Genomic DNA, 25,361 nt, shown 5'->3' with positions numbered 1-25,361 from the left:
TGTAAAATGGTCGATCATTACCAGCACCTGATTATAGCCCGTTGCTGTCATGCAGATTTTCTGATGATCAATTTGCACCACTTCGTTGAAACCTGACGATTCTATTGACTGTAGGGGGAACCTTAGTTTCCTGGGATCCTTTGCCTGTTGACAAGACAGGCATGCGGCTATCCATTTCTCACAAGCCTTCTTCAATCCCGGCCATTCGAATCGTTTTTGTATCCTGTTATACACTTTGTCCACGCCTTGATGTCCCATCTGATCATGTGAGCGAAAGAGCAATTCAGTCTGGTACAATTGTGGTAACACTATTGAATTGTATTTATAAAGGACCTTGTCCTCCTCCTTGCGCTTACAGGCTACGATTCCGTCCTTATTCAGGTACAACAAGTCTTTCCTCTTCAGGTAAAATTGCTTCAGGATTTTGTAGCTGTCTTCTTCCAAGTCTCCCTTGTCAGGTGCTCCATTCTCGATCCATCTTTTCAGACTGCTCGTCATTCTATCATTTCGTTGAGCCCTCAGGAGATCCGACAGCCTGTACCTGGCTTTCAAATACGTCTTCACCACGTTCATTTGCCCACTCATTATCTCCGGAGCATGAGCATCGTCCATCAACTTGACACACCATATCTTTTTCAAAGGCGTCGCTTCTTGCACAGATGGTTCCAGATTGGTACGGACGACTGTACCATGTGGCAGCAATCTGGTTGGGCGTTTTGAAACTGCTATCAGCTCGAGCTCGTCTGCGGCATTATCTACCACAGTGCCCTCTTCATCTGAGGTGTATCTGTCCCTGTCTGGATCCTGATGTGTTTCTCGGTCCAGCCCACGCTGCTTCCAGCCTACCAATAAGGAGTGGATTGCGATCTCTGACACGTCGGAATTGGAAGTTGTTTCAGACGTGTTGTCCCAGGACTGGGGTCTCGAGTCACCACTTGAAACGACTGATTCCTCAACATCATATTCCAAGTTGTCTGAGATGTTTCTTGACTCCCCGGACAAAACTCTGTCCATCGGTCGCTTTGAACCCGACTCCCCGGACAAAATTCTGCCCCTAGGTGGTCTAGTCAACCTCTCCCCGGACAAGTCGTCCTGCACGGGCTCAAAGGTGTCTGACTCATCAGAGGAGACGTCCTTGACTGGCTCGAAGGTGTCAGACTCCCCGGACATTGTCTCGTCCATGGACGAACAATCTGGGCTTGGCTCATATTCCTCTTTTGCATCCGTGAAGTGCACTCTCCTCGTGAAGCTAGATTTCGACCTGATCCTGACTTCCTCAGTAGCTTGGTTTTGATTCGATGTTCCATATTCAGTGAACGAAGTTCTCAACAATACTTCTTTCGGCATCGAGGTCACCAGCTGGTTGACGATCGACCTGCAATCCCGTTCAACGCCTCGGCTGCGAATGGACACTGGCCTCTTCTCTGTTCTCTCGGTGACAGTCAACCTCTGCATGGTCTCCATCCATTCACGATCATGCCTATTCACTTCCCTATCCAACAAGTCACGGAGTTTTCCCATGACGTCCGGCGCCACGTTCACCGTCTTATTCAATAAAGCGATGCTGTTTATACCCAGCCTGGTCAGTTCTTGCTGTACCAAGTTGGATCGGACTAGCAGGTCCAACGGAACGGGTTCGCTTCTGGCTAAAAGCTTTATCTCCGCGGCCGTCTCCACTGGAAGGTCAGGGTGTCCAGGTATAGGATGTCCTGATTTGTCTAACCACCTAGTAAGTGGCAGCTTATCGTAGGTTTCTTTGTCCAGAAAGGAAAACCCGTCTTTGATCTCTGATTGGTTAGCCTGCTTCTCCTCGAGGCGCTCATAAAATTCTGTCTTTTTACTGAGGCTATCTGCGTTCTGGTGCTTGTCACGGGTACGGTGCTCTATGATCATGTGGTATCCATCCAAGCGCACGATCCAACGACCAATGTAGCTTTGATCCATCGAATAGGTTTTCAGCCAGGCAAGGGCACGATTGTCCACACGTAACTTGAATGGAGCACTCCCCAGGTAGGCCCTGTATTTTTCCACGAACGTGATCACAGCAAACATCTCCGCTTTTGGTGCGCCGTACTTCATCTCCGTGTCACTCAGGACTTTACTTCCATAAGCTATCGGACGAAGAACCGTTCTCCCGTTCCACTCCTGCTCTTGGTGAAGTATGCCTGATATCGCAACCACTGATGCATCCGTGTCCAGCACGAACATTCCCTTCTCCGTTGGCATGCCGAGGACCGGTGCCTCGCAAAGTTCACGTTTGATGTTTTCAAATGAGACTTGTGCCTCATCAGTCCAGGTGAACTTTTTGCCCTTGTTTCTCATCAATCTCTGCATGGGGTATATTTTGTCAGCATACCCCTTGATGAACTCACGATAATAATTGGCGAATCCCAGAAAACTCATCAACTGTGTATCTGTTTTAGGTGCCTTCCAGGTCAACACCGCTTCAACTGCTTCGGGATCTGGTCTCACTCCATGTTTGTCAACCAGGCGGCCCAAATACTTTATGGAATCCCTGAGGATTTCACACTTAGAGGGTTTGCATTTCAGACCCGCCTGCTTCATGCAAGAAAACACCTCCTCCAACCTCTCTATGTGGTCTTCTAGGGTTGGTGTTGCAATCACAACATCATCGACATAACACATGATGAGATTCCCGTATTTCTTAGTGACGCTCGTGAGTGCCTGGGCCATCAGTCGCTGGAATGTGGCCGTCGCGTTGCACAATCCGAATGGCATCCTCTTCCACTGGAAGAGTCCCAGCTCACACGCGAAACCTGTTTTCTCTCGATCTTGCTTTCTGAGTGGCACTTGCCAGAATGCGGAGCCCAAATCCAACGTCGTGAAGAACTTAGCGTCTCCCAGCTTGGATAGGCTCTCATCGATGCGGGGAATCGGGTATGCGTCCTTTATAGTCACTGCGTTCAGATAACGGAAATCACAACAAAATCTGAGTTGTCCCCCTTTCTTTTTCGCCATGACCACGCCACAAGCCCATGGGGACTTCGACGGCTCAATCATGTCGTACTCCATTAACATTTCAATTTCCTTCCTACACGCTTCTGACTTATTTGGGGTCATTCTTCTCGCCCCTTCCCTATGAGGTACCGAGCCCTCTTCTATCTCAATCTCGTGCTCTACAAAATTGCAACAACCTATATCGGCCTTATGCTTTGAAAAAACGTCTGCGTTCCGATTTAGCACCGCCCTAAGCGAATCTAGTTCCTTGTCAGATATTTTACCCTTCAGATGTTCTATCTCAGGTAGGACAGGCCTATTCGCTGCTAACTCTGCTTCCGTCGGCCTCTCAGGAAAGTTGGAACAACTAGACAGCCCATCATCTGTTTCCGACTTCATTGAAAACAATTTCCTATAAGATTTCAATTCAATTACTCTTTTCATTATACATTCTTGGTTCGCATGTAATGGACATTTAGTTACGTCAAACTTCTTCAAGTTCTCCACACTCAGAAAGTCTGTGTTCAGAGGCAAAGCGTAGCCAAGTTTCTTTCCCCTCTGTATTGTCACTGTTGTTGCTTCTGTGTTCAATAACACACTCACACACAGTCCGCTCTGAGTGAGTGAGAAGCTTCTTCCTAAAATAGCCGAGCTTTTACTGTTTGGATTTGGTACCAGACACACCTGTCTGTCATTGCTGAGTTCATTCAAGTTCCTCATCCTAAACGTCGCTACTACGGCTTGGTTCGGTTTTAATCTAACTTTTCGATCCAGAAAAATCGGCACCTTGGCCTGATTAATTAAGATCTTATTAAGGGGTCTTTTCTCATACTTTCTTTCAGGATCCTTGATCCTAATCAATCCGTCATTGAGATCAATCGTGACGTCAAAGTTGCGAACGAAATCCCTTCCTAGGATGAACTGGTCGGATTCATCCAAATTCTCTACTACTAGGAAGCTCATCCAAAGATGTCTTCCTCCAAGCTGCAGTGAGATGATCGGGGTTCGTCCGGCGACATAGATCGCTCCCTGATTGGCAGCTGCCAACCTGATGTTTGTCGGTATGAGATCCGATCTTTCGAAACCCATGTCGGTCCAAGTTTTGATTGGCATGACACTAACCACTGCTCCCGTGTCTAGCAGCCCCTTTACTGAAAGTTGTCTGCCTTGCACGTCCAGAACGTGTGCGGCCAGATCTGCCTCGCAACCAATATGCACAGCATCTTGTTCGAGCATCGCGTTGTGTCCGATTCGTCTGACCTTCAGCTCCTCTTGACCAATGTATATCGGGCCAACCTGATCGTTCGCATCAGTTATGTGAGCTTTCGTGTAGATATTGATGCCATCCACGTTCATCAGAATCGGGTAAGGGCCATGGACATCGATATAATGTCCGTCCACTTTCATCAGCCTCGGACCTCCCGTTGTGAGCAGCGCTCGCACTGCCCTGGAGTCCAGTTTGGGATCCTTCTCCTTCAGGTAGTCGGCATAGATGTCCAGGTGGACCAGTGTAATCTCGGATGGCTCGCTCAGGTTCTTGACCACCTGGTGCCCTGCGACTGAGATGATAGACATTATTTTGGTCCCTGCCTTCGTCATGCCGAAAGTCTTGCCAGATATAACGTTCAGTTTTAGTCCCTGTTTCTTGGGCTCTTTTTCATCTTCTGCTCTTGTCGTCTTACTCAGGACATTAAGACTTTCCCGAAGATCTGTGCTCTCCAGCTCCGACCTTACCCATTGCTCCACTTCTTTCGTGGCAAGGTGCTGTTTGACATTCTGCAGCGCTGTCCTTGCCGCCAGGCCGTAATCCACCTTGAGTGGACTAGACGACTCTGCTTCGAGGTTCGAGGCTACCACCTCGTCAGGCCATGTCTTAACCTTTTTGGTCGCAAAGGTGCTCGGTGTCGTTTCCTTTCTCCGAGATTCAGCCTCGTTCATCAGACGTGCTCGACTGGCCTTGACACCCGAAAGCGCCTCTTCGTGGCGGGGATGTTTCGCGTCCGCTACTGCGTCCCAAAATTGAGTACAATCCGACTTGAAGTGTCCCTCCAAATTACAGAAGAAACACCTCGGACCATATTTCATGATGAGCCCTCTCACGTACTCTTCATGATCCTCGTCGGTCGCGTCAGCGTCCTCGAGAAAGTAGCCTATGGCCTTCATGTTCTGTTTGTATGCAGAACACGCAGAAACGTGATGGTCCATCGAACCACAATTCGCACACGACCTCCTCTTGTCCATGTCATCGCGAGGTTTGTACCAACTGGAATTCGCACCAGTGTTTGTCCCGCTATAGTTGCCATAATTGCTGTAACGGTTTTGCGCCCTCGGTTTTATCAGTAAATACTCGCGTGACTTCATACGCAAGTCGTCGGGCGTGGGTACCTGGTCAAGCGACAGGGTGAAGTGAGTGGCCAACATCGTCTTCAACTCCTCACTCCTTACACCATCCATGAACTTCGAAGCGATCGCCAAGTTTCGTTCGGATATTCTCTCATCCGGGTTGCTCCTCCTCCTGAGCAATTCAAGGTCGTCCAAGAATTTATCTATTGATTCTTCATCTCTCTGACGCCTCTTCTCGAACTTCACCATGGCCTGGTGCCCTTGTACTCCAGAGCCGAAACGATTCAGCAGGATGTCGAATATCTTGCGAGCGCTGTCTCTCTCATTGGCTCTTTTCGCCATTACACAATTTAATGCAGTACCCTCTAGGTTGCTCGTCAGCGCGCTGCACTCTTGTTTCTTGGAGAGATTCTCTTCCTCAAAGTGTAACTTCATCACCTCTATCCAAGTATCAATGCAGCCGTCTGACTCGTCTTTATATGACTTCGGCTTTTTCAGTGTTCTTCTTGACCTCTCTCCTCTCTCGGTTGACTTCGAGAGCTTGGTGATGAATGTTTCAAGAGATCTGTTCAGAGGCTCAAACATCGAGGCATACATCGTTGTGTCTTGTGAGACTGTAGTCAGATCTGGTACTGAACTGACTTGTGGCACGGTTGGCAATCTTGTCTCCGGGGTGGCATCTGCCTCCGGTGGGACTGGATTTGTCCAGCCAGGCCTCTGCGGGGCTGCCCTTGGCCGCTCCTTGTTTCTATGTTCGTAGTTCGTTCTCGAGCCTTGCTGGGCTCTGGCACTGTTGCCCGTACCATCTCCAACATTCGCATGGCGTGAGCGCTCCCTTGAGTTGGAATGCTCCTGCCAATTATTCCCATTCAGGATCGCGTCAAGCTTCCGCATCATCAAGTCAGATTTGGCGTCCAACCTCCTTTCCAGGCCAGTCATCGTTTGGGCGTAGGTATTATCATGATCATTCAACAATCGCTCGATCTCTCTTGTCATCCTAGCCTCTCTTTCCTCTGACTCTTTGTTTGCCTGAGCCAGGCTCTCGGCCAGGCATTGATCGGTGTCACGAATCAATTGAGCCTGATCAAACCTCGCCTGCGACTTCACGTGCGTTAGCTCATCTTTCAAATTCTCTCGACCATGGTGAGCTCTCTCGTCAACTTGATCTATCCGCTTAGTCATGTCTCGCCTCAATTCATCCAGGCCATTCATCACACCAGCGAACATATCACTTATGTCACCAGCTGCCCCCAGTGGCGGGGTTAGCCCCAGAGAAGACGAGGTCAACTGTGGCTGTAGCCTAGTACTTGATGACGCACCGCCCTTTTGCTTGTGCATTGACGTCATCAGTCTGTCAAACGTTGATGATGCTCCCATCGTTATCCCATCTGACATAGGCCTGGTCGGCGAGGCAGAAGATGCCTCCCTGCTCATGTCGTTCCTTGGGCACGGTGTGAAGTTCACATCCGGATGGGTTATCTCCGGGTAGTCATCACTGGAAGTCAAACCTACAGTTGGTAGTGACGCCATGCGTTCGTCGTACAAGGACTTCCAACTCTTCTTGGCCTTCGAGAACGTCTGCTCTTCACCCGGACTCATACTCGACATCATCGCGTTGTTACTCTGTTTGGCCAAGGATGAGTGTGCACTTGTCAGATGTGAAGGTTCCTTTCTCCATTTATAGCTCTTAGTCTCTGATTTGGACATTCCCCTGTACAACACTTCCTCCCGAGGTTCGACCTCGGAACGCTCCGAGGTCTCCTCTGTCCTCTCGACTTCCTCTCGTTCGAGGACCCCGTCTGGCTCAGAGTCGGGTCGAATGAGCGTTCGCTCCCCTTCGTCAAAGGGATCCACCGGCGTTTCGCTCGCAGGCTCGGCCTCGGCGCTCCGCCCTTGATTGCCATCAAGGTTTTTCTCGCTCCTTAGTCTCATTTCGATCACTGAAAGATCAGGTTGACCTTTAGTCGATTCGTCTTCAGCAAACGCGTCGGAAGCGCTGCTAAACGAGGTTTGGCTACGCCTAGTTCTAAATTTCCGCGTGCTTCCCTTGCTTAGCCTGGGAATTTTAGTAGTCGATCCTAACGAGTCCCTGCGCTGCATAGTTTTGTACAAAATGAAAGTATTCGTAATTTGATGGCAATGCAAACGTACCACAAACAAGATTTAGTTAAATCACTTAACGCTGCCTACTCGATTCCGTCAGTATCAAAATGTCTCTTAGATCTCTCACGACTAAATTAGTGACTCAGCTAAAGTTACACACAGGGTCTACCCAGTATTGATATAATGCTAACTCAACCCGGTTGTATAGTATAACAGTATCACTAAGTTTCCACAAGATATAATCGACACACAAAACACAATCGATAATCAGATAAGAATATCCTACAGGTGACAGCGACCTTTTGTCAGTATCAATTTATCGCCACACAATTTATCAAGTCACTGCTTTGTTAAAATTAAACAATCTTCGATAAAAAGCAGTGATGATTCAGAAATAGATAAATAAAACTTAGTCTTAAAGAAAAAGACTTCCCCCAATCGGAACGATCCGAAAGAACGAAGCCCAGGACACAGTCTTCTCAAGTGGGTGTGTATTTGCCTAATACACCCACCGAGGTCTTCTTTTAGGTGTGCTGCGATTGCCCGAGCTGTCCTACTAAGTAGCTCAAGGCAACCTCTTGGTCGAAAATTCGTCAAATCTATGAAAAAGCTCTCCCACACTCGGACTGCTCCAAGTGCACGAGAGTAGGGAACAATTCTTCTTCTCAAGTGGGTGTGTATTTGCTTAATACACCCACCGAGGTCTTCCTTTATTTGTTCCCGGATTGCCCGAACTTTCCTATTAAGTAGCTCAAGGCAACCACTCAACCAAAATCACAATCAAAAAAAAAAAAAAAAATCTTGTTCGGGTACTTCTAATACACCCAATATAGAATCCAAAGTTGATCACGAATTTCAGGGTCAGAATGGGTTCTTATGACCCTGATAAGCACGCCTAATATCCTAATATGATCCTAATTAAATGGATATTTTCCGTTTCCCAAATTGCCACAGAAGGTTTACTCAAGTCTCTTACAAGGAGGGTCGCTAGAAGGTTTAAGACACTCCGGAGGGTTACCTCGGAGGGTACCTCAATCACTCAAGTTACTTAGGAGGGTATCTTAATCACCCAAGTTACTTCGGAGGGTCCCCCTAAATTTACTAAGGAGGGTCAATAAGATGCTTAATACGCTCCGGAGGGTCACTTCGGAGGGTACCTCCAAAATTTTCAAATTTTCTGTTCTCACTTGGAAGGTTCTCCTACTAGCTTCAAAAAGCGTCAAAATAAGCTAGGAGTTCTAGGGGGAGCTGTTTCAACTTCTTAGGGTGATCTCGTGGAAATTTTCCACTAAGGAGGGTTGCTAAAGGGCTTAGCTGACTCCGGAGGGTCACTTCGGAGGGTTCCCCCAAAATCAAGAAAAAGGGTTAAATCACCGCAGTAAAGCCTCTGAAAGCGGTCTACCTGACTTAAAACTAGGTTGGCTGACACGGTCAACCTTCCCAGTTGAATAAAAAGATGTTTTGATAAAATTTTCTGCCGCTCGGAGGGTTGCCCGTTACTTGGACCCTCCGAACCAACAAATTCTAAAAAATTTTTCTTTTCCGAAATAATCAACCCAAAAACGGTTGCGATTCGGAAAAGTGGTCAAAAACGTCGACTTATGGTACCAAAATTATCCCGATCGGATAACTAGTCTTTGAGAAATCGCCAAAAACGCGTTCGTCAAAATGGCCTTTTTCACCACCTGTATAGGATCTGAAAGACTTTTTTCGCAATTCCGGTCAAAAGTGCCTAAAAATACTTGAAATGAGCGTAGTAGCCCTGTACGGCACTGGAATAATGCAAAAAACCGGACCAAAATTGGTTTAGAAACAAAAATTTGGCCAAAAACTATCAAATTTGGACCCTCCGATTCCTTCCTTTTCCAAACCTTAAGTCGTTAGCTCTATCCACGGAGCTACTCGGAGGGTTACCCAAAAATTTCTCTAGTAACCGAGCACGTTATGCTAGCACGCTCCTAACGCAAAAATTTTATTGCTCTAACTCTAAAAACTCAAAAACTCGATCCCCAAAACAGATTGACAAAATACAGAAAATTATCAAAATTTTGGTCGAAAAATTCTCGTTTTTCTAACTTCCACTGAATCTTTGCTCACGCGGTTTCTTTAATAAAGGGGATCGAACTACGTGGCTACTCTCTATATAAAAGCTTTTTGCCTATCGGAAAAGCTCGGATATCCGAAAATTTGGGGGTCTACAGTTTGGTCGAAAATTGGTAATTTTCGACAAAAAATGGGTGTTTCTTGGGTCTAAATAGGAGATAAGTAATATATAGTAAGGACAATAATCTATAAATAGTCGTTAATAAATAGTACTATACCCTCCTTTGCACCAAAATATTCGAATTAAGACCCTTAACTCGGAAATTTGTAATCGATGGAGGGTACAATCGGACCGCGCCAATCGTGCCCCCCACCACTTAAGTTTTAAGGAAATAGTACCCGAACGATACTAAAATTGCTTCAACGATACCCAACAGTCGTTGCGGATGTTGTCCTTGATGTCCCTGTTGAGTGTGGAACACGTTGATCAGCCTGCCACTCTACCCTCCGGTCACCGGCAAAATCACCATTAACGTGCTTAAACACTCAAATTACACTCGAGGGAGGGTACCCAACCCTTCACCAAAACACACAATCTCTCTATCAGAAACGATATAAATCAATCTGAAACAACAACAAATAGGAAGGTCAGATCACATCTCGTCCGGAAATAACATATAAACTGTCACTTTATGTTTTTTACTGTTTTTGGTCTTTTTTGGATTTTTTTAACTGTTTTTTGTACTTTTTTGTTTTTAAATAAATTTATTTTTGGCTTTTTCTTGGTTATACACTATTTTTGTTTGGTTTTACGCTTTCTCTTTAATTGTTTCTGGTCCTGGGACCTCAGGACAAGCGGGCTCTAGATTTCCCACCTAACCCTCCGGCCCCCGGAATTTTCGGTGTTAACTAAGTTAAAATGCTAAATTGCACTAGACGGAGGGTACGCACCTTCCCCCTAGTACAATAACGGTCATTAAGGCCTCTAACTCGGGCATACGCCCGGAGCGGAGGGTACGTCGCTGAAACGCTTGCTGATCATGATGGTTTCATGCCTTTAACAGGCCCACCCAGGAGCGCCATAAAAACGTCTATGTAACATTCGCCCAAATATCACACAGCGACGGAGCGTAGAAAAAGTACCTATCAACGACTGGCAGGCGTCAGTTACCTTAATTCTACTCGTTTTTCACCGTCTCGACCTTGCCAGTTGATTTTCTGGTCTGTTTAGGGCAAAGTAAAAAGTTACCATTTTTAGGCCATCAGTCAAACGACTTTTGATCAGCTTTCGTTTGCATGCGAACACAACCACATAGCTGAGTCTCGGATCCTCAGACTACGTGATTGTCATTAAAAACACGGCTCGAACAACCTATTTTTATATGTTTTTGTGTGACAGTTTTATATTAAATCCATTGGAGATGGATTGACCCTTTCCTTTTTCTATCTACTCATGCCCTGAAATATCAAATAATATCGGTGTTTAATTAAGATCTAGGACATTACAGCAGCTGTTATAGTTAGTTTACCCAGTCCCTTCACATATAACAGTCTCTGGGGGACCAAGCCTCCGCTCCCGTGATTTTCTTGAGATAACACTCTTATCTCCTATATTTCGTGTCCCGGGAGGGTTCCGTGGTATTTCTCTTCCCCCCACTGAAGCCTCCGTCTCCACAAATATCTGTCACTAAGGTCCTTATCGTGTGTTATTGCCACGATAAGAGGCTCCGTGTTTTTCTGTCTCTGATACAACCGTTCTTCACAATTTCTATCGTTGTTCTGATTTTCGTCTTTTTTATTCAAAATGGCCGTCTTTTTTCTATTTCTCAGAAATGTTCTTCTTCCGATCGAAATTTTAAAAATAAAAATTCTAGAACATTCTGACCCTCCGTCGCAACACTTTTCTGTTCATAAGGCCTTTAGTCACTTTTATTTCTGTCGCGGGAAGGTTATGCTGTGTCATCTGGCAGAATGGCACACTAACCGGAGAACGTACCGCACCTACAACCGCTCTGACGGTAACATTCGAAGATTTCGGGGTGCTTATCGCTCGCAAACTTACTCGTATACAATACTTTGTTTTTCAAAATTGACACAATATTTCCTTTTCCTTTGTTTATATGAACATTGTCTTTATCTGATAGTTGTGCACTAGACCAAATTGCATCTGTAAACCACGAAAATCCCAATCGTAGTTTTCGAATAGTTCTTTCAATTTCCTGTTCACCCTCAAATGAAGAATAATTTCGTGATCTAGATAGGTGGCTTTATAATTTCCAAGTTCGTGTTCGGGGGAAAGCGTGGTGGGATACCAAATACGAAAACTTTCTACGTTACTTCAAAAAGAGTATAAGCTAGTTCGAAGATGCTATTGACTATTTCTTCAGTTGAAGACTGAGATGGAAAGTATCCGTCGTATAGGTAGTTTGCACCAATGAATAAAGAGGCAATTCGATCGTATTTGCCTGCTTTTTTGGAACGCGTCGAACCACAGCACCAGGTAGGGAAAGAATGTTGATCTCAAGATAGTTTATATGCTTCCCCTGAGAGTCTCGAAGCGAAAAAACCTCTATTGTGGGATAATTTGAAAACGTGATATCTCATTTAAACATTCACGCAGGTCTCTAAAAACGTTTCATTGAAGATACTCCACAACTTGGGTTTGAAGACATTTGACATGAAACAATCTGTTTAGTAAGTTTACTTTATGCTTTCCCTACCTGGTGATATTTATGATAGGAATGCCACTGCGGGACTATTGGAGCGGAATGATAGGGATTCTAGAGGTAACGCATGAAAAGTAATAGTACGTAAAGCAAATCTAGAAATGCGAAAAAATTTCTTTACGATAAGAGCACCTCTCGACTGGAACAATCTGCCACAGGAAACAGTGCAAAGCAAGACCATCGACGAATTCAAGTGGAAACTGGACAAACATTGGAAAGCGATTGGAATTGACATGTACGAATTCGAACGGAGATAGGAAAAAACATTTGAAATGACCACAAGAGGCACTGCCTAATGGTCATAAAAAACTTGACTTGACTTGACTTTCCTCTACACTTCCCTATTTGTAAAACATCAAGGGTGTTTTGATTAGTGAAATGACAGTAGACTACTGGAATTACATTGGTTACTCTTATAATTTCTGAACCTACGATTTGAACAAAAGTTATTTTAAGCATCTTTTCCATTAACATTTTTGGCCAAATTTCACTTACGTTCTGTAAATTGTAAATGTTCTTTGTTCGTCTAATTATTATACCTTCATTTTCAAGTATGTTTTTTAATAAAGGATGATAGCTTCAGATGAAATGATTCGAATTGCTGCGGCAGCTGGATGTCGAAGCTCAATCAGGCCAATCGTCACGTCAAGATTACTTATGAACAAGTAAGCTTTTTATTATGAAAAGCAAAATGCCTAGCTTGTAAGCTACGCGAGGCAACAGGTGACCAAGTTTGAATTGTATTGATAAAATGTCAAAACCATGTCATGAACAGTCAATTTAAAGAGAATGCAATCAATGAACAGTCAATTAAAAGAGAATGAACTTTTTTCTGACATTTTAAAAACAAGATTTCTGTCCTCAGTTATTTTTCGTACTGGACATTTTAGGCGATCGATTGGATATAATTTTTGAACGCTATATTTTAGCTTGCAGGCATAATGCGTACGCAGCGTGAGCTTTCTGACACAACGCGAACGCAGCGTATTGATCAGTAGCCAAAATGATTTTTAACTCAATCATGGTCTGATGAAGGCGTTCACTTATTTGATTAGACTTAGTTCAACTCGTTTGCGTTTTCTTTGATCCACGTTGAGTTTTTTTTTACGAGTCGCAAGTATTATTATTGTTAGGAATTATCACAATAGATCTGAATGGACTGCTCTCGTTTGTTTTGTCGAATAAACGTTACATCCCTGCAGTTTAAAACAGCGTTCCCGTATAAGGGTTTACCTCATTGATTTTCTTCATTTGATAAGATTTCCAGAGCCGCTTTTATGCGGTGGACGCGACTACAGCCACCGCCGTCAATCGCACCAGTGCAGGTCTCCTGTTTTTAGGAGCGAAGAAGCATGCGCAGGTTTTTTGGTTTCGAAGCAGCTAAAGTCGGATGCGCTACTCCGTCTATTAATCCTCATCTTGTTTTTACGTGCTGGCATCAGTGCCAACCCATATTGAATACCTGCCTCCCGTGTAACTCAAACTTGCACGCACGACGCACCCAAGCTAGTGTTTCGTGTCACAGAAAGATCTATCGAAAACGGAAGATTGGTGCAATGCTAATAAAATGAAATTAAACGAGGGCAAATGCTATATCTTGCCAATAAAATAGAAAGAAGGCGTAACGCATGACTTCACGTTGAGTTCAAAACAGCTTTCTGAAACAACCGAACAAAAGGACTTTGGATTAATCATGGCCAGCAAACTATCATGGAAACCAAATGTCGATAATAGGTGTAATAAAGCTTGGAAAGCATTCTTCTTCCTGAAAAGAAACATCTCCTCTTGCTGCTTAAAACACTTAACTTAATGCGTACATAGGATATGTAATATCTGTAATAACTTATGCATCACCAGCTTGGTTCGCGAACAAAACTGAAATTAAAGAAATACAACATGTCCAAAGGAAAGCAACTATCTGGATAATGGGCAATTGGGATAAGAGCTATAAACAAAAACTAACTGAACTGAGACTGCTTCCATTATCGTATTACTTTGAACTACAACATATGTTAATGCTAGTATCAATGTTGAAAGGCAGCTACAACATAAAACCACCGATAAAATTGAATACGAAAGCCAATGACGATCTTTCATTAACAAGACAAAAAGATCTAACATCGATAACAAAAACTCGAACAAGAAAGGCTGACTGAAGTTTTTGGAGAAGAACCAGTCAATGACTGAATATAATACGAAAAAAGGAAATATCGACCTCGAACAAATTGACAAACCATGCCTAACAAAGTTATGCTGGATTTACTTCTACAAAGATTACTCTGAAGTCAACTTATGTTCCTGGGCTTTTATCGGCAACTGTGGACATTGCAACCCGGTGCAGAAAGTCAGCTCAGCCGTCAAGTGATAGGTGCAAACCCTTGTGTAAAGCGCGGAAGCCTTAACTCTATCTCTCTCTCTCTCTCTCTCTCTCTCTCTCTCTCTCTCATATATGCGGTTCATCCACCTTAAGTGCAGTCGACCCTCGGTTCTTCAACAACACCATCAAAATTTCTCTTGCACCAAATGTACAAGAAACCACATCAAGTCCGTACCAGAATCTAACTCGCTAAAAAATCGCTAAAAATCAACTTGTTACCACTTTCCCAATTTGATAGCCCTTCCCAAATTTCAAAGATCGCCTAATGGAAAATTCTTGTCCACCCGCAAAATCTCTTAATTTTCTACAACTTAACTGCACTAGCGTATCCGTTAAAGCACGCAAAACATCAGCATTGCTGTGCTAATGTCAGGTACAGTATGCAATCAAAGATGTTCTGAGGGTCTTTTTACCGGCTCATTCAATTTCAAGTCGGGCAATAAAAATTTAATCCAGCTAACCCTATCAAAGTTTCTCCTAAAAGCAGCTCATCAGCACGGTTTTCGTCCTCCAAACTCAGCAAATACGGTCTTGTCTACTCTTTTCTATCTGCTGTCGAAGGCGTCCATAATGTTCCGTAGTTTGTTTGATCCCACGAGATCTTGTCCATCTAAATGAGTTGTTCAAAAAGTATCAGTTGAATCGTCGTAGGCGAAAGCCATCAATGCGGGTCATAGAGTCTCGTGACTTCTGGAAGTGCTTGCTGTTGGTCACTTTAGACCGCTGATGCAATTTAACTGCAAAACTTAATTGATCTGGTCCTAGATTTCACTTGATTCCAAGTGTTTTGACGATATCGTTGTCATTTTGGTTTTTATCTCGTCTGTTGCCTCTCGATAGTGCATTTGCAATCGTTTTAGTAGTTTCATATCGTGTGACGTCCGTTTGCGAATTTGAAATCCACCTGCAGCGATTGTATGTTTTTGAATACTTTCCGTAGTTGATTTGCTGATTCAATATCTGTAGATCCTGTTAGATCGTCTACGTACATTAAATGTTGAGCGTTGCTATCCTAAAAGAGTCTTCATAACTATCTTCAGCAAACAACTAAGAGGTCGTATCCAATGAAAGACTGAAGAGGCGATTCCATAAGTAATTCTGGTTATTCGGTAGTGCTTGACCTCTGTCGAGTTTTGGTTTTTGAATAATTTTCGATGGAAATCTTTATCCAACTCCACCGAAAGCGAATCAGAGTGCTGAAAAGGTCTTTCTGAGCTGCTGGTCCAACGATCAGTTTGTCGTTGAGTTATAATCCAGATATCAACTTGATGATGCACCGAAAACCACTAAATTTTGTTGTCGTGTTTGAAAACACAATGATGGGGTATGTAGGAACAGTTAAAATGTGTTCGCTTTATTTGTCTGGAATTTCTTTGTATGACCAAGGTTGATCAGTTTGTCATGAAGTTATTGCATTTCTTGTAGAGCTTAGGGTTGCTTTCCAAACGAAATAGTTAGTACGTAGTCGTTGTCTGCGAGCATGCTGTACTGTATTTCTAAGTCAGTCTGCGATTTCTTCTTTGAATGGCAGTCTTACAACAAATCGGCCCTCTGGCTGGTGTTTAGTTGTTGCTTTGAAATTCTCTTGTGTTCACTGTTTTGCTTTTGATATTTCTCATTCTTAAATTGTTGCTATTGTGAGGTGCTATTGTTGCTGACAAGAAATGTCTCTTGTCGTGAAGTAAGCTCGTTGTTGCTGGTTTTTTTGTCCCATTAAAAGCCAGCCAAATACTAAGAGACAGTAAAGTTTTAACCTGTCTGCTCTTTGATTTTGTTGTTTCCAATCATCAGATTCTCGTAGTGTGCTGCTCCAATCATCTTGTAGTTTTTCCGTGGTTCGTTAAGTTTTGGATCGGCCATGTGTTATAATTTGGTTATTGACCGGTTGTCGATGTTGATTTGTCTCAAAGGTAATTTGTTCGTTTTTTTTTCTGCAGCTGTTATTGAGATTGGCTTCATGTCTGATGTTCGAATAAGTAGATGAACTTGTCCCTTGTCGGGATTTTTGTTTCCTGCAGCTCCGCAAATACTTGTAGTCTCTTTCTGTTTGCGTTTCTGTGACAAAATTGTTGTGGTGCTGAATCCAGTACTTCTCGAATATCAACTATTCCTTTGTTGATCTCGAGTTGTATCTTGTCAGTTTGTAAAACATCTTCATCCTGAGACTTTTCATGAAATGGTGCTTACGGTAAGTTTTTTGTCGTCTGTTATTACCTTTGCTGATGTCTGCTGTGATCCGGTATCTGGTCTTTTCAAAAGTGGTTTCTAGTCTTGATGAAAAACAGTATTGTCCTACTATCTGTTTTTTTTTGCATCGAGACTTAGAGCAATCCTCATTTCGATGTCAAGTTCGAAAGCAGTTAGCTGTTTTTCTTTGATCAGTCGATATCTGGCTTTTATTGAAAAGTTTTTGAAGATACCGTATCTATAGATGCGATGGTATTTTTTATACAATATTGTCCGTGTATGATGTAGCTAGATTTAAATGAAGCGTCTTTGGTCTCTTGTTGATTTTGCAGTCGAGCTGTCGATGATCAATCATTGGCGATCGCAGTGAGGATGTTTCAAGCGCTTGTCATCTTTCTTCGAGAAACTTCCTGAGCAGGTCGTAATGACAAGGTTCACTTCCTGGTGTAGAAATTTTCCCATCTTTCCGTGCTTAAATGGAAGTCGTTCCGTCATAAGGTAAACCAGGAGAATGTCCTATTGATCCACTGGTTTTCCATGGTTGTGCAAAGCTCCTGTGTTCCTGTATTGTTTCAATGTGATTTTTTTGTCAATGAACGCTGGTTGAAGACCTTATGCAAATGTAATCGCAAATTCAAACCCTTGTTATTGTATCGGTTGTCCCGAATTTCGGTGGTGATGTCAAAATTGCTATCCGCAACTGTTGTCGAATGTAGTAACTGGTCCGCGTCTCTTGTCAAAAAATATTTCAAGATCTGTAGCTTTTGGCTTTTCGTTAGTACATGAACAAGTCGATCAACGATTTCCTTTCCATGTATCTTCCAGAGAAAGCAGGCTGAATAAATTTTGGCAATTTGGCATTCACATCTGCTGTTCAGCTGTAACCTCTAGAAATTCGTGTTGTTGTTTTGAGATGCTCGAGAGCGTTTGAGTTGCTCCACAAGTTAAATGTGATGCAAATGAGGCTGTCGTTGTTCGAATTGTGGTTTTGTTGATGCTATTCGTCGATGGGTAATGTTAGAAACTCTATTGAGCTGTTAAGGTTTTAGGTCTTCGAGGGAATCGAAATGACAAATCAATAGGGAAATGTCAGTTGAAGTAGTTGGTCGTTGATGCCGACTGGTTCAAACTGGCAAGTAAAAGGCAAAAAAAGTAAAATGCTCCCCTATAAGTAAAATGCAAAAAAGTTGACATGCACAAAACCAACCCAAAACAATAAAAAGGTACTAAAAATGAAGGAAGCGTAGTATCACAGGGAATCACTGAAGTGAATCACTGAAGTTTTTCATGAAAACAGTATAGTACCGATTCTTCGGACACATTCCGGGGTTTACCAGTGGTTAATCAACCTTTAACTTCAATTTTTGGGGGCGTAAAGTGTTCGGATACCTGAAGGCCAACTGACTCTTCTAACTTTTCAGCATATTCAACTGTAACCCTATCAAATTTAGCCGGCAGACCTGTTTATGTTGGCATATTCCATTTCTAATCATAAAACTTAGATCCCTAAACAAGTTAAGATAAATTTCTAATTTGTCAACATGTAAACTTACGAAAGTCAAAATGCTCAGAATTCAATTAAATGGCTTTTAGTTTAGTTTCACTAACTTAGTGAAAGTCAGTAGTTTCACAGTAAAAGTTTGCTGGCAAGGTTAAACTTTGCCTGGCTACATTGGTTTGTAGAGTTCAGTGGCAACGTACATACTTGTCCAGTTTGGCTTTTTCCCACCCCTCCCCCTTTATTATAAATTTCTATTTTCCCAGTTTTTTTACGTGTTGTTATGGCTTGCTGCGTGATGTTGCGATTTAAATATTGAAAAACGAATCTTTGCGAAATTGTCAGATTAGTCGCCATGCCAAGTTGCATTGCATTATGACAGCCTTAAATTAGTTTTGGAAAGGAAACCCAGTCTTTTTTTTATATGGGATAAATAAAAAAATTGCCAATCATCATTGGACCTTTAACGTAATGCAATTTTTTCTTCGAAAGTTAAAAAGTGTGCTAACATTTTCAATCAATTTTTTTTTCGTTTTCCATTTTTTCTGTTTGCACTTTTTCTCATTCATTTTCCAACCATCTTTGGGCTGTTTATTTTGATTTTTGATGTAATTAATGTAGTTGGTGGGAACACCTGAGCTTTTGCAAAACAGCCAGTTACTGCATTTTATTTAAGATGTAAACAACTTCCAGGTGTTTGTACATATTCAATTTGATATTAAAGGCGACTGGTGTCATCTGTTGCCGTGGAAAATGCAGCTGAGTACAACATTGAAACAACGCTAGCTGAAAAGAGGAAAGGGGCCCTTCTCGGTGGAGGACAGAACAGAATAGACGCCCAGCACAAAAAGGGAAAACTAACTGCACGTGAGAGGATTGAAGTGTTCTGTGACGAGGGTTCGTTTGTGGAATATGACATGTTTGTGGAACATAATTGTTCCTTGTTTGGAATGGAAAGAGATGAAAACAAGGTTAGCACGACGGTTAGAATCAGATGCTGGCTTCAGCATATCGACATGTCTTCCAAGCGCACTTTAGTGTCATTTTGCAGAGTTGATCAGTTTCATGCCGAAATAAAACCTGATTTGTAACATCGAAATGGTGCAAAAATGCCGAGGCTAGCATCTGATTCTTCATCAATTGCAGAGCAATTGATTCAGGGTCAATGTAAATTAAACAAAACTAGTGTTGATATTATGGTGATGTCAAATTAAATTAAAATATTCATCGGGACAACAATTTCGCCCAAGCATTTTTCCATTAAAACAAAGAAAATAGGACTTGTGCCTGATCCTTTTAGATAAACTGTTTAAACAACGGCGGTAGCAGCCTATTTAGAAGTTATATTTGCTTTCAATTGCGAGAGCAAAATTGTATTAAATTTGTATCATCGTATTAAATTTGTAAACTTGTATTAAATTTGGAATTGTATTAAAAATTTGAAATTTTTAATCGATTGTTTTAAAAGAGTGCATAGAAACTGAACGTTAAAAGAATTCATGTCAGAATGAGAAATATGTTAAGTTTTTTGTGGTTCTTAGTTCCTCGGAGATGGAGTTGTTACTGGTCACGGGAAGGTACTGGGAAAAACAGTCTACATTTTCAGTCAGGATTTTACCGTGTTTGGTGGAAGTTTGTCAGGTGCACATGCTGCTAAAATATGCAAGGTAATTGCAAGACCTGAGTTGATTTGTTTGGTCTCATATGTTTAACTATAAAAGTGCTCCGATGAAGTTTTCATTATTGAAAGTTGGCTTATTTTTTGACATTGTGGTAGTTATTAAGGGTCATGAACGTAGTTATACCTAATACTCTTAACCTAATAGTTCATATCTAATACTCTTAAATAGGTCTTGGTGATTTTTATAATTCGTTTTTTTTTTCAAGAAAAAATCTGATTTTCAGGAAAATGCCTGAAACGCTAAAATTTGATTTTTTTTGCGGTTTGAATTTATTTCTTTTTAAATTCATTTCATTTCCGTTGTTGAAAGGAAGACAAACTCAGCTATCGAACAGCAAAAGTATAAAAGTCTCGAAAAATGTGATTGGCTTCTAAAATGGAATTTAATTTTGAAGTTTTCCAGCGAAATGAAAATTTTTCCTATTGATCCAGTTTTCTCAAATTGGGTTTTTTTTTCAAAAAAGTGTGAAACATTAATTGTTCTTGAAATTCAAAGAGCTTTAAGTATATATAAACTAAAATGAAACTTTTGTAGATTATGGACCAAGCAATGCTAGTTGGTGCTCCTGTGATTGGCCTGAATGACTCAGGGGGAGCGAGGATACAAGAGGGGGTTGAGAGTCTGGCTGGGTATGCGGAGATATTCCAGCGCAATGTGACAGCTTCCGGAGTGATTCCCCAGATATCCCTGATCATGGGCCCATGTGCGGGTGGTGCAGTCTACTCACCTGCCATGACTGATTTTGTGTTTATGGTACAAAACTCATCCTACATGTTTATCACAGGTAATTTAAATTAAAAGCTTGCATCCAAGTTTAAAATATCAGTTCGACTATAAATGGCGTTCAATGAGCAGAAGTACTGCCCGAAATTTAATTTGGACGAAGAAAACTTGACAACTTTGATCAGTTTTAGAGGACGTTTTTTCTGCACTTTCGCTGCTCAGGAAAATTTGATCATGTCGAGTTTGATCTTTTGCGGTTTGACCTTTGATTTTTTAAGTTCAACTAAAGTTCATTTGCAAATTACGCTCGCCAATTGAAGAAGTGGGAATAGCGTAAAAACTGAATAGTTTTTATGTTTGAAAATGGATATTGCTTTTTGACTTCCCAGCAGAAAATGAACCAATTGAACGAAAGTGTCAGCCATATTTTTTTCTGATTTATTTGAGTTCATTGACACTTTTCCAATTGCTTGTTGGCTATGTTTTTTTAAGTTCAATATGAGGAGTTTGTTTAGGTCCTGACGTCATAAAACAAGTGACTTATGAGGAAGTGACGCAAGAGCAGTTAGGAGGAGCTAATACACATTCCGCAATCTCAGGTTGGCCACTTCATCAGCAATCCTAATTTTTAATAATGACTGGCGCACTTATCCGAGAGTGGGATTGATTGGATTTTTTTTCTGGTTGCAATGCCGCTATTTCCGTTGACAAACAACCAAAAGAAACAATTTTCTTTCCAAATCATATTGTACAAGTTGACAGGGAAAATACTCAAGCTCCATCACACTAAATCATGCGCCTCCCTATAAAATCTCGTATAGCTTTCTTTTTTACACGAAGAATAATTTCAAAAGCTCTTAGCTATTCTTGTGCTGAAAGTCTTGTTAAATGGGTCGGAGTAGTTGATTTTTGGACACACCTGAAAAGGACGATAATTGTATTTGTAGGTTGCTCGCATGGTGCTTTTGATAACGACGTAGAAGCGCTTCGGAAACTTCGAGACTTGATGACATTCTTGCCTCAGAATAACAAAACCACACCTACTCAGCTTCCATCGGTTCCCGTTGAATCCATTGACGATGTGCCCCTTTTGGATCAAGTAGTCCCACAGAACTCTGCTATTGCTTACGATATGCTTGATGTAATCAAGGCTTCAGTTGATGACAGGAATTTTTTCGAGATCATGCCGGACTATGCGCAGAATATAGTTGTTGGGTTCGGCAGATATAACGGAAGAACTGTAGGAATTGTGGGAAACCAGCCCAAAGTTGCGTCAGGTAGCTATATAAATTGATTATTTCTATTGTTGTTGAGATTGTTTAAGCTAGAGAGGAGTCGAAATCGATGTGTCGCTCCTCAATTTGTGGAGACTCTTCTTCCCTCACAACCGTTTAACTCGATTACGCCCAGTTCTTTATGCCAGTTGTTTATAATTATGCCAAATTGCATTCATTTTTCTTGTTTTGCATATTTGATCTTTTTAAAAATGTTGCAAGTTTTGTTCAGGATGTCTTGATATTGATGCATCAGTGAAGGGTGCGAGGTTCGTGAGGTTCTGCGATGCATTCAACATTCCTCTGATCACTTTCGTGGATGTTCCTGGATTCTTGCCTGGTAAGTGCAAATACTCAATAAAAAACACCGAAGAAATTGGCTGTTTTGTGCAATATTTTCTTCAAAATTGATTTATTTTACCAGGTACCGAACAGGAATATGGTGGAATCATTCGACACGGAGCAAAACTCCTGTTTGCATACGCAGAGGCAACGGTACCCAAAATCTCAATCATCACCAGGAAAGCATATGGAGGCGCCTATGATGTCATGAGCTCGAAGCATTTGAGAGGAGACAGTAACTATGCGTGGCCCTCGGCCGAAATCGCAGTTATGGGAGCAAAAGGAGCAGTACAGATCATATTTAGGAAAAGTGAAGATATAGCATCCGCCGAACAGAATTACGTTAAGGAATTTGCAAACCCTTTCCCAGCTGCAAAGAGAGGTAGGCTTTCAGCATCCGAATTTCAGAGAATTGGTAAAAAGTGAGGAATGTACTACTTCAGATAGTTTTTGACGAGTAATGAACGTAGGTATAGGTCTTGGTAGTTCTTATGTTTTTTTTCTTCAAGAAAAGTCTTCACGCTAAGTTTTGACTTAGCGGTTTGAATTTTGATCTTTTGAGGTTCAGTTTATTTCCATCGTTAAAAGGCAGAAAAACTCCTCTATCGAACAGCAAAAGTGTAAAGGCTGCGATAAATGTGATCGACTTCTAATCTCGAAAATGGAATTGAATTATCTGATTTCCCAGTGAAATGAAAAATTTTAGCAATTGATCCAGTTTTCTCAAATGGGGTTAGTTTTATCAGAAAACACCAATCATTACACAAGCTAAGTGTACTGTATTATTACGAAGATTTGTTTTTTCCAAGCTGAGTCGCAAATATAAGTGCTCATTTGGTGGCAATTTTGGTATATTTCAATTTAGTCTTATTAAAGCTTATTTAAGAATAGCCAATTTAATGGCATATGTTGCTCCTTTTTTGTTGGCTAGTTCTAGGCCCTGATTGAAAAAACAGGTATTACAAAGATGTATGGGATTCGTTGTTTTTTTTTGCGACGCTTTGGAAAATTTTTGCTCTTTTCTCAAAAATATCCATTTTTCTCAAAAACTACTGTACTGATTTTCAAAAGTAATGAGTTTAATAGTAGTGAACGTAGTGAAGACTCTTAGATAGGTCTTGCTATTTTTTTTTTCAGGAAAAGTCTTAAAATGTGCATAAAAGTCTCTTATAACTACAGATGTGCATTTGTACATATTGATGGATTTGTGAATGCACTTACGTATATATGCCCTTTTTGAGATCAATTGAAACTCATCTGCTGAAAACGACGTAAATAGCACTCTCCAAATACGAATGTGGAAAAGGCGCGAAAAAAAACGAACGATTTCTAGTTTCGAAAGTGGAATTTAATTTTTAGATTTCCTGTGGAATAAAAACATTACCTATTGATCCAGTTTTCTCAAGTTGGGTTACTGTTTTCAAAAACTTGCCAATCCTAAATCGTTCCAGAAGCTCAAAGAGCTTAAAGGGCATCTCTTTTTCTTTGAAGTTCGAAAGTTGAGATTTTTTTTTAACAAAGTGACTGTTTTTTTCTTACTTGCATGCATTACTCTTTTCCAATCTTCGAGTGGCTATGTAATAAGTTACCACAGTTGATGCATTTTAAGTTCATGAATTCAACCGAGAAAAGTTATTTGTTTCAAACAACATAACTATAATTTAAATTCAATATCAGAAGTTTTCTTACTCAATATATCTCGGAATTTTTTGAAATGCATAAATTTATACATAATTTGGGTTTATGCTTTGCGATTTGTTACATGCGAAGTTACTGACGGTGCCTTCAGCTTGTTGCATTCCAAACTTGCAAAATCTGTCTTTTTGTATTTGGTACTACTTCTGCTGCATCGAATTGGCAATTTATTAGCATATGTAGCTTCGTTATTGGTGGCTAGTTTTTAGGGATTTTAAGCATGCGTGGTTAGCTTGCAAGACTCAAATTTGCTTGGTGGCATGTTCGAATCCGTCATTTAGCCGAGTTTTTTTTGCTAATTCGAGGCTTATATATACTTTTTCTGCTCTCACTTGATAGAGCTGCTTTTTGGTCGGGTTCTCGCAAATGTTTGCGAAGCCCAGCTCTACCTGTGTTTATTTTTAAATTGTATCTTTGAGCGAAAGAAGTCAAAGTTGTTATCATTTCAAATTTCGCACAGTAGCTTTTTTCACTTATACATTTATTTAAGCCTATTGTTTAAGCTTATGTTTAAGCTTGTTTAAGCATAAACGTTTTAATGGCATGTGTTGCTGTTTTATTTTGGCTAGTGTTAGAGTCCGTTTTTAGTGTTCGTTTTTTTGTGACGCAAAAAAGGAAAAAAGTGATTGCCTCAAACAAGCCCATTTTTTGACATTTTGGCACGAAAAAAGTGATTGCCTCAAACAAGACCATTTTTTGACATTTTGGCAGTTTTTAAAACGTTCTGACTTTTCTCAAAAACATCCGTGCCAAATCGGAGGTTAAGGATTAAACCGATAAAAAATCAGTTATACGAATTTTAATTGTGCAAGCGGCTATGCCCTGCGTTTTGAAAACAATATAGTCTTAGAAAATGTCAAATTTTGGCCGTTTTTTGGAAAGTTGTTTTTTAAAAACTAACCTGCTGATTTTGAGGTTGATTATTCATCAAAACTAACATGGTGCTGAGATTTTCCCGGCGGAATCTGTTTTGCCCTGTGTTTTTGTTGAAAAGCTGATATGGACTTTGGAAAATTGTCTTTTTAAATGTTCGCCGTTTTTGTTTTAAAAAAGTTTGTCACTTCTCTCAAAAATTTCTAGTTAAATCCAATGTTAAGAGTTCAATCCAAAAAATCAGGGTGCGGAAATCTTCTATCTAAAAATCAGGGCGTTAATTAATAGCGCTGCTTTTTTTCGGTTTCAATATAGCGCTGCTTTTTTTCAGTTTCTCGCTATGAATGCAGCTTTGCCTCTGTATAAAATTTAGTTTGTTTCTAAATTATTAAAAGTAATGAACATAGTGGAGACTCTTATATAGGTCTTGCTAATTTTTTGTTTGTTTTTTTTTCAGGAAAAAGTCTTAAAATGTGCATAAAAGTCTGTAATAGCTACAGATATGCTTTCATATATATTGATGGATTTATGAATGCC

General features: G+C 41.3%; 2 protein-coding genes across 3 annotated transcripts in view; one reads left to right on the top strand and one right to left on the bottom strand.

Annotated features, from left to right (window-relative positions):
* Positions 1–25,361, bottom strand: part of LOC134844416 (UBX domain-containing protein 1-like) — a 583,758-nt gene that overhangs the window by 314,715 nt on the left and 243,682 nt on the right. The gene's annotated exons all lie outside the window — the stretch shown is intronic.
* Positions 1–25,361, top strand: part of LOC134844457 (propionyl-CoA carboxylase beta chain, mitochondrial-like) — a 293,941-nt gene that overhangs the window by 267,904 nt on the left and 676 nt on the right. Inside the window, exons 2-9 of one of the 2 annotated variants that reach the window (XM_063861155.1) lie at positions 12,757–12,838; positions 18,960–19,206; positions 19,777–19,902; positions 20,452–20,701; positions 21,156–21,239; positions 21,588–21,917; positions 22,147–22,254; positions 22,339–22,638. In XM_063861155.1, coding sequence (XP_063717225.1) covers positions 12,762–12,838; positions 18,960–19,206; positions 19,777–19,902; positions 20,452–20,701; positions 21,156–21,239; positions 21,588–21,917; positions 22,147–22,254; positions 22,339–22,638 — 1,522 coding nt within the window. In that variant the 5' untranslated portion in view covers positions 12,757–12,761. Of the gene's footprint in view, positions 1–12,746; positions 12,839–18,959; positions 19,207–19,776; positions 19,903–20,451; positions 20,702–21,155; positions 21,240–21,587; positions 21,918–22,146; positions 22,255–22,338; positions 22,639–25,361 lie in introns of both variants that reach the window. The other variant, XM_063861154.1, reaches the window with a different exon arrangement.

The sequence above is a fragment of the Symsagittifera roscoffensis genome, chromosome 4, assembly GCF_963678635.1.
Source record: "Symsagittifera roscoffensis chromosome 4, txSymRosc1.1, whole genome shotgun sequence".
In the NCBI taxonomy this organism is placed as follows: Eukaryota; Metazoa; Xenacoelomorpha; order Acoela; family Convolutidae; genus Symsagittifera; species Symsagittifera roscoffensis.
The sequence above is the reverse complement of the archived record's forward strand: the minus strand, read 5'-3'. Positions and strand labels throughout refer to the sequence as shown.